Source organism: Hylaeus anthracinus, unplaced genomic scaffold, assembly GCF_026225885.1.
Source record: "Hylaeus anthracinus isolate JK02 unplaced genomic scaffold, UHH_iyHylAnth1.0_haploid 14226, whole genome shotgun sequence".
NCBI classification, from domain to species: Eukaryota; Metazoa; Arthropoda; class Insecta; order Hymenoptera; family Colletidae; genus Hylaeus; species Hylaeus anthracinus.
The window spans coordinates 200-16085 of record NW_026534511.1 but is presented as its reverse complement, the minus strand read 5'-3'; the positions used below and the strand labels follow the sequence as shown (position 1 = coordinate 16085).

Genomic DNA, 15886 nt, shown 5'->3' with positions numbered 1-15886 from the left:
GAAAATCACCATGCGTAAACGCAATTAACATTCGAATACAACTGGAAAACGAACGTTCGTTTGACCTATAATCGTTAACATTTCTCCGTTCACTTTAACGAACACACAGTCCCATTAGTTGGACATCTTTTCATTTCTTTTTATTTATTTCTTACCCCAGATCAGGTAAACTGATCCCACGCTCTTGCGTTTCACCCGGTATAAACTAGTATTCTCGTGCCGTTGGCGTGATTAAGAAGCACTAATTCCCCACTCACCGCGCGCTGATTCGCAAAGAATCCCCCGGGAGCATTGTCGGAAAGGAAAATTAAAGCTTTCAGCGCAAAAGCGTGCAACGCCAGGCACATCCACCGCAGCGCATCAACTACAGGCTATAAGGGTCGAGACCGTCTTCTTCAACCGTTACAGTTTAGAATACGGCAAACAAGTAACTGTAATTACCATTTGGCTGCATCCAGCCGTAAGTAGTTGCCGGCTGCGGCATAAGTATTTGGCATAGAGTAATGTGGACAGTTGTAAAAGCTAATGGTCGTTGCACAGGACGAGAATAAGGCTGAGGTGCTGTTACAATGACAGAAATAAGAAATCGTGGCCGCGCGAATAAAGGACCAGTGCCCGTTTTCTTGAATAAAGAGTAACGCGTCCATTCTTCTTCGCGGAGGGGGACATTGAAGCTTTCCGTGAAACTAACCGTTTACGAATTCAACAGTCGATGCATGATTCGCTTTTAAATAAAATAGACATCCACTGTACAGATGAAAGTACTTTTATGATTTATGCTTTTATGCCTGGTTAACTCGTAGTCATTTTCCGAATAAGTTAAGTGTATGCACTTCGGAAGGAGCCTACAGAGTGGTGAAAATTTAAATAAACCCTTCAAATCAACTTGTCACATTTTATTATGTCATCCGGTCTGTTTCCAAGTTTACGAACGCGGACCCAAGAAGTTGTCTGAAATTCATGATGGGTAGCTTGCAATCCAATCAATTGCAACGCCAAATGCACCACCATTCGTCTTTGTTTTATGCGAGACTGCCAGTAAGGATGCGTTCAACGTCCTCTGTAAGATCGCATTGAGCCGTCGCACTTAGATGCCGCAGCAACATAAGTATTTGGCACGGAGTATCGTAGACAGTTGTAAAAGTTAATGGTCGTTCCACGTCGAGAATGGAGCTGAGGTACCATTACAATGAAAGATGGAATAAATCGTAGCCGCGTAAAAGAGCAATGTTGCCTTTCTTCAAATGAAGAACAATGCCGTCATCTCTCTTTGGAATACTTAAGCTTTCCACGAAATGAATTGTTTTTCAGTGACAAAGATGTAACAGATGGTCTCGAAACTTATGATGGATAGTTCTGGTCAATGAAGCAACATCCATATTTATTTGAGAAATAACGGACGTCTTAGTTATGTAACTATCGTTCTAATGCCAAGGACGATTTTATAAATAACTAGCAGATCCTGGCACGGTTTCGTCCGTGCTAAGAGCGAGTTGAATTTTGATTTTGATCTTAAAATAATTTAAACTTGTGCTAACATTTAGCGTAAGGCGAGTTGATAAACTATATATTTTTGTTTTTCGATTTGGTGTCAACATATACATAGTTGACCATGCGAAAAATGGATTTTTGAAAGAGAAACGATGAACTTTCCGCTTGGAGGACCTTTCTATTCACTTCGAACTACCAAGCAAACCTTTGAACGAAGAACCAGACAGACGATTAGTCTATGTATAACGCAACCTATAAAGAGTAATGTGCGTTCCAGTAAATTGTCAAGGTACGCCTTCCTTTTACGTAAAAGTGCTGGTCGCAATTGGTTGTCATTCAGAACCGAAGTTGTCATTAGAAGCACGTTCAAAGGCCTCCGGTTGAGACCACGTTTAACCGTCGCGACGGTTAGTCATTCGAGAACGCAGTCAGATAGAGCACTCAGTCATCAACGAGCACGCATTCAGAACACGCTCTGAACAGATTTGTATTCATCGTTATTTGTATACACGGCAATTTAGTTGCATCTCCTACGAGCGAGGTATCGTTAGAACACGTTTTACCTAACTAGCCTTTACGATATTAAGTTCCGTCGTTCTAGGTCAACCAGATTCACTTTACCCGTAGTTCATGCGATACCCATCTGTTGTTGCTCTTAAATAAATCCCAGTTGGCGAACATGGCGCCGCGGTGGGCGCCCAGAAACGGTTGATTAAATTTCGAATTTCGTTAATCCCCGTGTTGGGGCTCTCTCTCTCTCTCTCTCTCTCTCTCTCTCTCTCTCTCTCTCTCTCGCCTCTCTTGGCGTCTTCGAGGCTCAAGCTTCAACCACGTTCTATTTAGCGTAACCGCCCGTTGAAATATGCGCGCGAAATTACTGCGACTGGCCAACGAAAACCGCACGCAAATTTTTCCTAGCGCGACGGCCGCGTTATTTCCTCTTTGGAACTCGTAAAGAATCCAGTGTCGGGCTTTTTCCGCCGCGACATGTTTACTAGCCGATTTTTAGCGAAACGCGGAGTGCGTCCAGGAAAAATTGCTGTTCAAGCCACTATGAAACCTTGATCGTGCGAAGCGGGGGAACGGGGACGCGTTAAATAACCGAGGTTTTATTTTTTAGAGCGAGGAAGGGTTTCGTTTATTCTTTGGTAAGCGATGGAATTAGGTCTCGCACATAGTTTAGGTTTCGAGTGGTCGAACGGTTATATAAAAGTTTAAAACGTTCAATAACTTTCTGAGAAACCGTTCGGGGATGTGATCCCTCTGGTGTGACATTTTCGTACAAATACCCAGGCTGAAGCCTAATAAATTGTCGCTAAAGAGTTCAATCTATCAGATCGAATCGTTTAACCAATAAGAAAGTTAAAGCACTTCTTCGACTGCCAGCGGTAGTCTAGTCTATTTACTCGAAACAAAAATTGCAACAACAGTATAACCGCCCTCTTCGTCCACCATTCTACTTTTCTGGTCTTCCCGAGCTGCTGATTTGCATATTTTTAAGTCCTTCCTCCGAAGTAACGAACGCTCGAGAATATCGTTGGGGATGTTCTTTTCCCGAGTAAATAAAAGCACATAGTCGAAAGGAAGTCGGTATTTCCCAAGATTTAACTGTTGATTCAGAATCCGTTATCCGTGGTTCACGAACGAACTATAAATAGAGGGACACCCTTCCGCAACTTGTATTAATAACTCGTTTAAAAATTCATCACACTTTGAAAAATTAAACCAGGGCGGTAAGAGTAAAGACTCTTAAAGACGTCGAATGAAAATAGACAATCGACGAATAATTCATTCGTTTTAAACGAAAGAAAACGGCGGCACTCGGGGCAATGAACAGTTTAATAATCGATTGGCACAAAGAATGGCGACGTTTTCTCGAGTTAAAACGTTAGATTCGATCATGTAACCTAAATTAAATATTCATTTAGTGCGGTATTGATTCTAGCCATTTTTAAAATAATAGAACTATTTTAAATTAGCACGTAAAGTAATATAATAACAAAAATGTTCAATTCATAAATGAAACAACTGACCACTTGACGCTAATAAATGAACTTCTTATTGCTCTCAAGACCAACGTTTTCTTTTATTTCAAACTCTTACCAGGCACAAAATAAATTTTATCTTCAGTCTCTAAGATATTCCTGTGCTACTTCCATACGACTCAATTTATTTGGTAAGGTTCGATGAAATGTTGGCAACGATTGCTGGCAGTTGCGTGGCATTCAAGGGAAACAGGGGTAGGCGGCGCTAAGGCGGCGAAAGTTGTCGAGGAGTCCATTATTATTATTACATGGTTGTACTTTTCAATATTGTGGGAGGGAAACGAATCTCTACGGACGTCAGGTGTGAACGACGAGTGTATTGGACAAGTGCGGTAGAGATCCAGTGGATGCTTGGGTTTGAAGGTTCGGGGTTGAAGTGTGTCTGGAGAGACTCTAAAAATGTACGCCGGAGCTTTGGGCATACGGATCCATTGCAGTAAGTGCGCAATGTGTGCGGCAGTTGAAGAGCCGCTGCGCGATTCAGGAGTTGGTCAGTCTGTTGAAGAATTGTTGGAGAGTCGGAGGGTCGATTGCGAGTTTGCTGAGAATGAATTCTCGTACCTAGCTTCGCACACCATTTCCTAATCCGTTAAAAAGCGGTAACCATGTAATCTTTACTTCAATCAATTGAAATAGACGAAACGCGATGCACTTTGAACTAAACGATCTCCTTGTTTATTTGCTTATTACATCAAAGTGATAATTTTCTGGAGTAAACTTCCTTCTTTTTTTTTTTGGGAACATGAGATTAACAAATTTTCGTTGGTTGTGAAGATAGATTCCTAACATTTATTTTTTTGCATTAGACATTTTCTACATTCGATTTTAAGTGAACGAGGGTGAGCCACTTCAGCCTTTATTGCAAGCAATTTAATTAACGTTCGAGGTATATGTACAGGGTCATCTTCAAAGTCTATGGGAATAAAAATAAACTAATATTAGTTCTCTAACAAAATTAATAACACGAACAAGCTGGTAATACAATTTTAAGTAAAACGATGGGAACAAAAAGGATTATAATTTGCGGTCCTGTCCCTTTGGGATTTTATGATCTTTTTAGTTATAATCAGAGTTCAAGAAGAACACACAAAGTAAATTAATTAGAAAAAAAAGAGCAATAAAATAATAGAAAGATTGTATCTTAATTAGCATCGTTCTGAAAAACCATAGCATTTCAATTATTTATTACGTAATGGAACGGCTGAAAAAGAATCTCTATTGATGTAAGTAAAATCAAAAGTGGATCGAACAAAATTAGAGCTAGAATTGCAACGCTTGCCTGTTCACTTAACCTACCATTTCGTATGTAGAGGTTCATCGTGTTTCTACTTCCATTGCAGCTACTGTAATAATAATACGTCTTCATTGCGCCAGAGTTGTGTAAAATATGAATCGACGAATTGAATAAAATATCGTATGTAGATGCAGAGATAAATACATAGTCACAGTGAAAAGGCGAGGCGCAGGTGCATGCTATCATTAACCTAACCTGTGATTAACCTTAATCTATGTATGCAATTTATGATTCGGTGTGTTAGCACAATTTTGCGTTTATTGCAGTATATTTTTTACTGTAACACTATGTTTGAAGTATGATTAACTTTTAATAGATTCTTTTGTTATTATGTTTTATATATTATACGTGTGTTCTTGCATTCAATTCGAGTTATTCAATCAATGTTTTCATCATGCATTCTTCTGTAGTCATTGCGAAATGCATTGTGTAATAAAAATTTTAAATTTCGTTTAACAAATAATGATAAAACAGCCTTTCATTCGTTTGACATTTTCTTTCTCCAATAAAAAATTTGGCCAATCTCTGGTTTCAATTCAATATCTGGCGCGCTTTTATTACGATTTCAAAATTAGTTTCTAGATATTCTATGGATAACAAAATGCTGCAAATATAGTTGCAGTTATATTTGTACATTTCGAGCTCGTCCGAGTAATATTACCTACACTAGATTTCGAACTCATTTGAATGATACCAAGTAATATTACCTACGCTGCAGATTTCGAACTCATCCGTATGATGCGCAAGTATAGGAGAGAAAGGAAGATTAGTTCTGGAAGGAACTGCGAGTCGTACTGGGTCAGACGTTTTAGTCAGACTTCGTAAAGCCTGCGAGAAGGGAAATATTACTCGACACTGTCCACATTCTACTTACGCTTTGTACCACATTTTCCTTAAATCCAGGGCTGATCTTTCTTTCTCTGTAATATTTTACACGTATGCATCGAGTTAATACCGGAAACGAGCAAAACTCTTGTGTGGAATATGAATTTTAAACATCGAATACAAGATGAAAAACTGTTTATCCATTACAAGCTAAATATAAATAAATATTTAGAATAAATATAACATTTAATTCTATAGAATGAAATATTCTGCGATAGGCAATTTGAAAATCTAACTGGTTAGACCGCAACAGAAATGACAAGTGTACCGATTTATTCAAATAAATGTTAAGAAGTGGCTGTTACGGCCAACGAAGGCTCCTAGAAACACATTTATGTGTAAAAATAAAAGGATAGCGAGATTGTTAGGAATTCCTTGAATTCGAGAAAAATGCATCAAGCGTGGAAACGACAGAACGATCAAATAGGCTCGGACGTTAAACAGAAACACCCTGTCTGTTGCAGGAATTTGCTCCGGTTTGCGAGAAGTGCGCATCCAGATACCGACGGCCGTGAAGAAAGGTGAATCGGCGATACTGAACTGCTGGTATGACACCGAGGGGGACCCTTTATACGCCGTCAAGTGGTACAAAGGGGGTCGAGAGTTTTATCGTTACGCCCCGAACGAGACCCCGGTCGTCAAGACTTTCCCCATCGGAAACTTGACGGTGAAGGTGAGCATCGAATCCCTTTCCCAATTTTTCTCCCTGCCCTTTCTTCTTTTTCACCCCCTCTCATATTTCCCCTACATCCAAACTCGAGCCCGTGCCCCGCGGGTTTTCGTGAAAATCTTTCAAGTGAACCGGCGATTTATTAACCCCTTCGAGCCCAGGATACCAATTTCGGTACAGACCAGTCTCAAAATATTTATTATTATTACTATTATTTATATATTTTACGGGCAAGAACGCCCTTTGGCGCAACATAGTATCGGAAACTATACGCGCGAATGCACGTGAGAATAAATGATTGAAAAGTGTAAAGGATACCTTGGGGAGTTTGGATAGTGTGAATAAATTATTCGAGAAAAATAAGGAGAAAGCACAGAAAGTGAGTCAAGCTTATCTTGTCTATTATTAGTCTTGTATATTATGCTTCTTTCTTATTTTTCTTGAATAATTTATTTCTATCGCCTTTGAGGTTCGCTGTTTGCCAGGAGTTATCATGTAGAAATATAATTTCTGTTATTGCAGTATCGGCAGTACGTTTCCTTTTCCACAGATTTTTATTCGAGCATAGTACAAATTTTGAACGAAATAATAAAATAATCGCGATCAATTTAATTTAATTTCCAAATAAATTTTTCTTTTGAAATTTCAATATCATGGTGTCATATCGCAGTGTTATTAGTTGCGTCAAAGGAGATGTTTGAACAAAAAATACCAATAAAAAATAACAATAAATACCCTTAGATGAATTGTTCGTACTTTATGCGGGATTATATTTTGTAACCAGCTGAGGCAGAATATGACAAAATTTGTTGCACTTGAATCCTTCAACCGGCTTCGAGGTTAAAAATCTATTCATAGACGTTTGATCAATTCTAGATGGTCCGTATCCGAAATTATAATAATCACGTTACAACCGTAAGCACCAACTGGTGATACTCTCTTGTACAAACGTCCCGCGTAACGAGAACCGCGTGTAATTTAGGGAATACACGTGGCGGGAAATTTAAACGATACCGAGACTAACCGTGCCCTCAGGATCTCCATGAAATCTTTGTCCAGAGTCGAGAGCGACGTCGCGACGAAAAAACGCTCGGGGCACCGGGGAAGCCCAACGTCCGGGGATTTATCGCAGTCGAGAAGTTGGATGGAACAATAACCGAACGTTTCTTCTGAAATATGGCGCGCGGAATATCGCCGTTCTCCCCCCCCCCTTGTTCCACGGAACTTTGCGAATTCGAGTCGGTCTCCTTAATGAGCGGTAACAGAGGGGGATATGCTCTGCGGCGTGGGTGGCGCATCGATTCGTACAAAGCACGGCCCAGCTGGCATTTTTACGAGGAGCGGTGTCGCATTTAGGGGGAAAACGAATTGTTCGCGCCCAGCCATGTCGACGAGACATCGACGAATCTATTATCGCGACGATTCTATTATATCCCTGCGATTATCTGCGACGATATCGAAAACACCACCGGTTATCGCGTCGAGGATAGTCGCCCGTGCAACGTCGAGGGTTGAAACGAAAATTTGTCGACGAGGGAGAGTCGCGTTTGACGTAGGGGAAATTTTATTCGACTGTTAGATCACGATGAAAGCAACGTACCTATGTATGGGGAATCTATATCGGTGACATTTATTCGAGCGAATTTGGTCGTTGCGAGAAATTTCATTCCGTTAGTACAAGTCTGACTAGATTGGAAACTTGGAACTAAGAATAAGACTCGAACTTAGATTTAAACTTACAATTGAAATGTTTGCTTGAATTAAAATTGTTAGAATTAAAGTTTTGGTTGGTACCAGAATCATATTTGGAACCTCTTCAGAATAATTCTCAAGAAAATATTCTAGTATTATTTTGTCAAGTTTATCTTTTGTTCGTTACTCGGAACGTTTGTTTTAGATAAGAATTTTGCCCATCTCTGGGTTAGCCAGATGTACCGAAACCACTTGACTCGTTACTTTTAGTGGCAGACAGGCGTAACGAGGCTGAAGCGACCGTTCAATATTTGCTTTATGACGGAGACTCGCTGTCGTTCCGCTGCTCGTTGGCTCAGCGTTTCCAGTTGGATAGCGTTATAATTGTTCGAAGGTATTTCGAGGGTAACATAATCGACTGACTTCGATCGACACCTTGGGACACATTTGCGTTCTTGTGGCGTTGACGATGCAATCCATTATGCTTGTCCGCATAACCCGAGGGAGTACACCAGTGATTTGAGAGATAAATAACCATTTACTTAAATTAACTCGTTTGCATTCGATGCGAGAATAACGCGAGATCTCTGTTCATTGATAATTTATTATTTTTATTAATACAATGTTTCCGTCAGATTATATGTGATCTGCTACGGATTGTAAACCTATCGAGAAACACGCGATCTAGTTACCTGAAAAGGAAAAGAACAAAAGAGATCATTATATCATATCTCACGTAGTCGAACAAAAACTTATTCGAACAAGTGTGCGATAGAGTGAACGTCAAATATAAATCGTTACGCGTTACTTTTATTCGTCATCTTTTATTCAAGCGAAATTCCACCCATCCCTGATGTAATTGAGCTACAGGTGCAAGCTGTTGGGATGGATAGAGCATATTGGAAGAAAGAGAAATGGCTTAATAGACGTATGCCCGGGAGGTAATGGGCTCAGATATATTGAGCTCCTTAGTTTGTAGGTGAATAGTTCTTTATATGACTATATCTGCTCGTAGAATGGCTGACGTCTCGTGAATTATTAGGTGATCTCGGAACGGATACGGTCTGTTATAGATTCTTACAGTCTCATTGTCAGTCTTGGATAGTACTTCGTTCGAACGAACTGTCATTGTTATCAGCATTTGCTATGAGAAAACGTGTTCTGTAGAATCCTGATCGAAGACTCAAGAATTAAAGAGCTTCTTTCTTGCTGCTTTCAAATTTGTTGCGTCGACCGTTAAAGTTCGCGTGTATAACGTATTCGCATCCTAGGCATCTGAAATAGAGTCGCGAAGTAATTGTTTTAATTTAAAACAGTCTGGGTGGAATTTAAAAAAAGAATGGTGAGTGAGAATCTACAAAATGATGATCGAAGTCTATTCATCAAAGTCACATCCACGAACGAACCAATTCATCTGATAAACAGGATACGTCATAGTAGTATGGCCAATTCTCGCAATTCAGTGGTTGTAATTCTTTATCTTGCGAGAGAAGCTATCTTCCATACGTCGATTTTCCGCCGAATTTTCACGGTTCCCCAACGGCGATAGAGGCAGACAGTACGATCAATGATCAACAAAAATTGAATTACGTCGACGTATGAAACTATCTCAAAAACGTTTCAGAGCGCAGCACGCCTCGTATGGACGCCGGCAATTCTCGTAGATACGGAAATAGTTTGTACCCGCGTTCGATGCAACACGGGCACGATCCGCCATCGCGTTTTGCGCAAAATTCTTCCTGAAAACGGGAGTTCCGGGGCACCGAAAGTTTCAAACGGCCATCACTTCCCCGCGAGGCTTTACGTAATCCTCCGTTCAACATGCGAGTGTCTCGTTACTCCGCGCTAATAGCGCGTTGTAAAATTACAAAGAACCGAGCGAAATTGCTTTTTCGCCGTGCTTACTAAATCCTCGCGAACAGCGGAGCGATGTCGCGTTTGCCCGTGCCCTGGGCTGCGATCTCGCGACGCTCTTGGCCAGTGAAAGCGACAAAATTTCTCCCAGGACCCGACAAAGAAGATTTCGGCGGGTGAGTGGGACGCGCGATTAAACCGCGAAACGTCGCGGAATTGTCCTCGTATGCTGGCAACTTTTCTTCTTCTTTTTCTAACACAAAAATAGAGCACAAAACTTGTAAATCACATTTAATCCCCTCGTAGTATCCCTGTTTTGTCGATTTTTTAATTCTTCTCACGAATTGATTCTATAATATTTCACGAGATTCTGACGGATGGAAACCAGAATTTCTATTCAATTCAATCATTTTCTTTTTGCGAATAAGGTCACGATTAACTCAATCTCGTCAATCTTTAGCGAGGAGTGCAATTATTCTAGCGGAAGTCACGTTTGATACGAGTTCATCGATTCCTAATTAGTTTAGTTGTCAATCGAGCCGTCTTATTTTAACCCGTACCATTTAGAGTATTATTCTGTTCGTCATGGAAACCAAAAATAACACAAACTACAAAAAAAAAAAAAAAAAAAAAAAAAAAAAAAAAAAACAGATTCAATCCACCGAAGTTCATCGGTGCAGCTTCCCCCGAAAACTGGTTCCCCCAACTAATTCGAATTACTTTCCAAAGCCCGAAAACACGCGCGATCGCGTCCGCTCACCGTGTCGACACTAGTCTACAGCCTCTCTCTCCATTTGTATATTATTAATACCTCGTTTGCCGCGAACTATTACTAGTAAATCACAGGAAAGAATTCATACTAAATCCTCGGCGGGCGGGTGGCAGTGTCGGTCGCTCGACCCTGGTTGGCCTGCGGGTTGCGGTCTCGCGGCGCTATCGGCCAGTTGCGAGCGACAGAATTTCTCGCGGGGGGCGAGAAAGGGGGTACACACATCGGTGTCGACGAAGAGAGGGGTGGGGGCGAGCGGGCGAGGGGGCTCAGGCAACTGGGGACGCGCGAATAAATCGCGACGCGTCGCGAAATTCTGCGCCAACGGTCGACGGGGACGCGCCGTTACGGAGCGTAATGTCGCTCGTAAACCGCGTTCGTGGCCTGTGTGTTCCGCGAGCGTGAAGCTCTCCCCCTATTCGCACAGGGGTTTGTTCGCTGCGGGGGCGAATGACACGCCGTCATTCCGAATCGATATCGCGAAGAGGCGAACACCGGCTCGGTCCAGTTACCGTCTTCGGAGCGCCGGCGGATTATTCAACCGTTCGACGCTGCTCGCCCAGCTAGCGAGAACAATGCGAGCAGGCTGGCCTTTGTCTTCCGGTCGATTGATCGATGTTCCCCGCGATACTTCGACGTCGATGGTCCTCTTTTTTTTTTTTTTTGCGAGTGAGGGTCTCTATGGTCGCCTAGCGTCATAAATTTCTGGTTGGCGAACAATTCGAGGAGAGCGTCGATCGGAAGACGTCCAGGTCTGCGTTGACACTGTACTGCGATGGAGGAAGATCACTTCCGTTTGGGGATGGGAGTCCTGAACAGGAAAATCTATTTTGTCCCGTGCGCGACAGGCTTTACGATAGCGAGTTTGTAATGCTTTGTTCGGAGGTGCTTGGGCTCTCTGCGAGTATTCTGATGCCGTAGTCGTAGATGCGAGAAGAGGATTTGAAAGAGAGCGAATGTTTACAGTGTGGTGTCGGTAGCGAGGCGCGAATGGTTCAGACGAAAGTTTGAATGAGAATCGATCGAAAAATGGTCTTCAAGGAGTGGATATCGAAATCTCTCTATTAACTTAACGTTTCTCTACAAGATGATTATGTTCTTTTCATTGGATGTTTGTTTTTATCGCGTGGAATTTATTTATGGTTGAGGAAGTGTATGGAAATCTGGTACGGATGTAGGCGTTTCGGTACCCTGAATAATTTAGGTTGTTTTCATAATTAATGATGCATCCGAAGAGTGACTCGTAACGACGAGTGTTTAGGAAGTTTATTCAAGGAAAACGAATATCGAAGGCACACATTCGGTGAATCACTTACGAGATAACGTTCAGATCCCATTTTCGTTACTCTAAGCCATAGAGTCCAAGGGTTCCAAGTATTCTTGGTCCATTTATGACCAAGCATCAGCATTTCCCCCCTTTTCGTCGATCCAACTAGAAATTGGTCGGAACTTTTTTTTTTTATTGTAGGAAGCCTAGATATCGTGTACGTGAACAAATAACGAGTTTTATTGGAGTTTTAAAAATCAATTTTCTAAAATTTAGCATGCGCTCCGCAAACGAGTTGCGAACAAGCTCTATTTCTAGCTTGCAGATCCACGCGCAATAAATCACCTTAAATGTAAACAAAAATTCCAAATCTTTCACGATAGCAACGCAAACAAAGCAACTTTCATCTAACGTCTGAAATCAGATTCCATTTAGGCGTTTATCGAATTACAAAAAAAAAAAAAAAAAAAAAAAAAAAAAAAATATAACAGAAGCTTCAACCGCGAAGCTCTAGAAAGAAAGAACGAGCGAAAAGAAATAATTTCTACACCTCCTCGTCTATCAACGATCGCGTGTCATTCTGTTGCAGAAACCCGAGAGCAACGCGACGCAAGTCAGCCTGACGAATTTGGAGCTGAACGCTGCCGGGGAGTACAGCTGCGAGGTGTCGGCGGACGCGCCATCGTTCCACACGGCCATAGTTTCCGCCACCATGAACGTCGTTGGTAAGGGTAACGGTGTTTATTAACGGGACAGACGGAACTTTACGCGCTGGAGAAACATCGCCTGGAGAAGTCTCTGACCGCCGTTGGCTCGCAGTTTCGAACTGCGAATTAATACCAGCCACGGCCCTGGTGGACTTAAGGGCTTACGCGAATCGCTGTGGACCGAGCCGAAGATAATACTGCGGGTACACGCGACGGAACGAACGGGAATTAGGTGTTTTAGGTGAAGGGGAATTAGGTTAACCGGCTGGTTTTATTCTGTCAACCTCCTTCCGCGCTTTTTCATTCCTCGTCGCGATACTAAAACCAGCCGCTCACCTTTGGAGACGCGAAACATAGAAGCGGGAGGCATCAACGCCATGCCACTCTGGCAGCGCCGTCAGCGTTGCTCATTAATTTATCGGACGTAGAATGACAAATTGCGAGGCCAAATGGCGCGAAAGCTAAAACCCAGCGGGATCACAAAGCCTGAGGTGGATTAAAGATAGAGTTCCGCAGCGCGGGTTGCGAGCAATGGCAACGTTTATGTTGTTGGCGCGGGTAAATACACTGGCTGGCCCGTAAATTCGAGGCCATCTTCCTTCATTGTTCCGTCTTGAATGGAGAGAGCAAAGAAAACGACGAACGAGGAGCGGCGAGGGTGTAGGGGAGGAACGAACCGTGCCGAACAAATAGCGAAAATTACCATCTCTGCACCGGGATCCACCTATTATGTAATTGCTGTTTAGCTGACTGCGGGGATACTGCTTTAATGATTGCTTTATGACGCCATTAAGTTCTTCGGGCATCGCCTTTTGTCTCTGATAAGCAACGCGACAAAGGTACGAGATTAAGCAATACAGCGCAAGCGGTGCAGTCTATACGTGGCACAGAACGTTCGGAAGAGCGTTTTGCAAATTTAAGAAGCGTGGAGGTACTTGAAGATGTAATTAGAAAGTTAATAGAGAGGGCTCCCGGCGCCGCGTTGGACTCTCGTAAATGCTGGAGTTGGTTAATTAAACGAAATCGAGACACGGAGTACATTTTTAATCGCATACGTGAGGCGACCCGTATTTCGCACAAGCGAAGATGAAATCGTTACTCTACGAGATAGAGAAATAAACTTTTCAGCTTAATGAAACATTCAGAAATTGGAATAAAAGTTGATTGATTAATAATTGAATGCCAAAGGTAGTTGTTTAAACAAGAACAAAAATATTTCACTTTTCAATGAAAGGGTACCTGAAATAGAGTAAATTCGAATGAACGACGAGGTTAGTTACACAAAAGCAAGGCGAAGATTCCACATTAATAAAATATGCACTGTCTCGTGTATTTCAAGTAAAAATGAAGACGGAATGTTTTTTTTCCAACATAAAAAGTAGAATTAATAACCATGATAAAACATTAAGAAATTCTAAGAAAAGAAGAAGGTCCAAAGAAACATATTATTAATAGAAAGGAGTGGCTAAAGTAGAGTAAATTCTCGTGAATAAGAAGGGTAGCTTCTAGTTATTCTTTCAAGATAAAAGGAGAACCTTTAAGCTCGATAAAATATTCACGAATTCTGAGAAGGAAAGAAGTAACAAAAGGACAGATTTAATTGTTAATAAAAACAATGCTTGCAGCAGTATAGGATTTCACGAAACCAGGCATAGATAACATTTTAATAAACTACGAGAAATACACATTTTACACGTAATATGTCTTTCTTTTTAATGTAAAAAGTTTCGAGGTTTGTTAAAACATTGGTTAATTCCTCAAAATAAAGTATAATCATAGAAAGTAATTAAATTGGTGACAGATAAAGTGGCTAAAGTAGCTTATATCCTTATTAGTGCTAGGAGTGGTTACTTAACTTTTTAATTAGTGCGGTCGATTATACTCGAGCGCGGGTAACAATATTAATTTAGATTGTGAAGTTAAAGAAAATTCCAGCCATATAACCTTCTCGGCTTTTGTGGGCAATTCTGTAGCTTAATTTTACTTTCATACATAAATATACAAAATTAATTGTGAAATCGAGTTAGCATAGATACCTCTCTGTCGCTGATTTATTCGATAAAAAGGTCAAACGTAAATTAAGCAATGGTCGGTATCGCTTCCATAAAATACGAATTACATCAGATCTCTCGTGCAAATGAAAATGAAATGTTGCCTCTTTGACGTGGAAAGTAAAACACTTGAGTTTCGCTAACACAGAAAAAGACACCGAAAAATATAATTAAGTTCGTAATAGGAAAGGTGCCTTAAGTAGCGTAAATTCTCATGAATGCTAAGGATGATTACGTAAGCGTAAGCAAGACGCTGGGTACCATTTTAATAAGCTACATACAACACAATGTATTTCGTACAAATGAAAATGAAATCCTTCTTGCATAAAGAGCAAAATTTCTGTGCTCCATATAACATATGCAAATTTTTAGAAAGAAAGAATTACTAAGAAATGTCATTAAGAACTTAATGAAAAAAGTGCCTGTAGTAGTATAGACTGTCGCAAACGCTAGGGGTGGTTAGCACGTCGAGACTAGCATGCGGGTGTAGTATAACGAAATACTGTATAAAATGCTGTCGCATTTTTAAGTGTAAGAAAGAGATTTCTTCAATGTCGCGTGAGAAGAATTCAATTTTAACGAAACACTTTGCATTCGGTTCGTTAAAGGATGGCCTCAAATTTACGGTCGGTTATGCGCGGTATATTTACTCTTTACTTTTCTATACATAATGAAATACATAACCGAGTAAACCTTTAACCGTGGTAGCGTATATCTCGATTTAAAGGCAGAGAATGCTTATGATATAAGTCAAATAAACTTCAATTTGGTACGGAGATCAAACAGAGATATGATTTTATTAGTTTGAACATTGATACGCTTATATTCATAATATTTTTGTTCGATCAAAACGTATAGTTGACATTTTATCTGGTATTATATTTATATTTCAATCTCTAAATGCTACTTTCCTCTCTCTTTAAAACTACTTATTTGCTAACGAGAAACTTGTTTAGTAACGTTGTACGTGCACGTTTCAAACCAATAAAATTACGTCTCTGTCCGAATTACCTGCCAAATTGGTGTAGATTTTAATTGTGTATTTGCACTACGGGTCGAGGATAAGTAGGAAACTTAAATAATGTTCGAGATGAACTCGGGCGTCGTTGTCGGAACTGATACAGTATTCAGATCACAAATATGCGCCGACGGACTGGGAAG

At 40.9% G+C, this 15886-nt stretch overlaps 1 protein-coding gene across 3 annotated transcripts; it reads left to right on the top strand.

The window, feature by feature from the left end:
• The first annotated feature begins 3835 nt into the window (after positions 1-3835).
• On the top strand, positions 3836-15631 carry LOC128892679 (uncharacterized). Of its 3 annotated transcripts, none has more exons than XM_054153220.1 (3): positions 3836-4026; positions 6180-6388; positions 12557-15631. In XM_054153220.1, the coding sequence occupies exons 1-3, from the start codon at positions 3936-3938 to the stop codon at positions 12713-12715; spliced, it is 459 nt and encodes a 152-aa protein (XP_054009195.1). In that variant the 5' UTR covers positions 3836-3935; the 3' UTR covers positions 12716-15631. The 3 variants fall into 3 exon arrangements, 2 of the variants coding, with proteins under 2 accessions (XP_054009195.1, XP_054009196.1); XM_054153221.1 differs by having other exon boundaries at positions 3838-3972; XR_008461139.1 differs by having other exon boundaries at positions 4023-4135.
• The last annotated feature ends 255 nt before the right edge of the window (positions 15632-15886 follow it).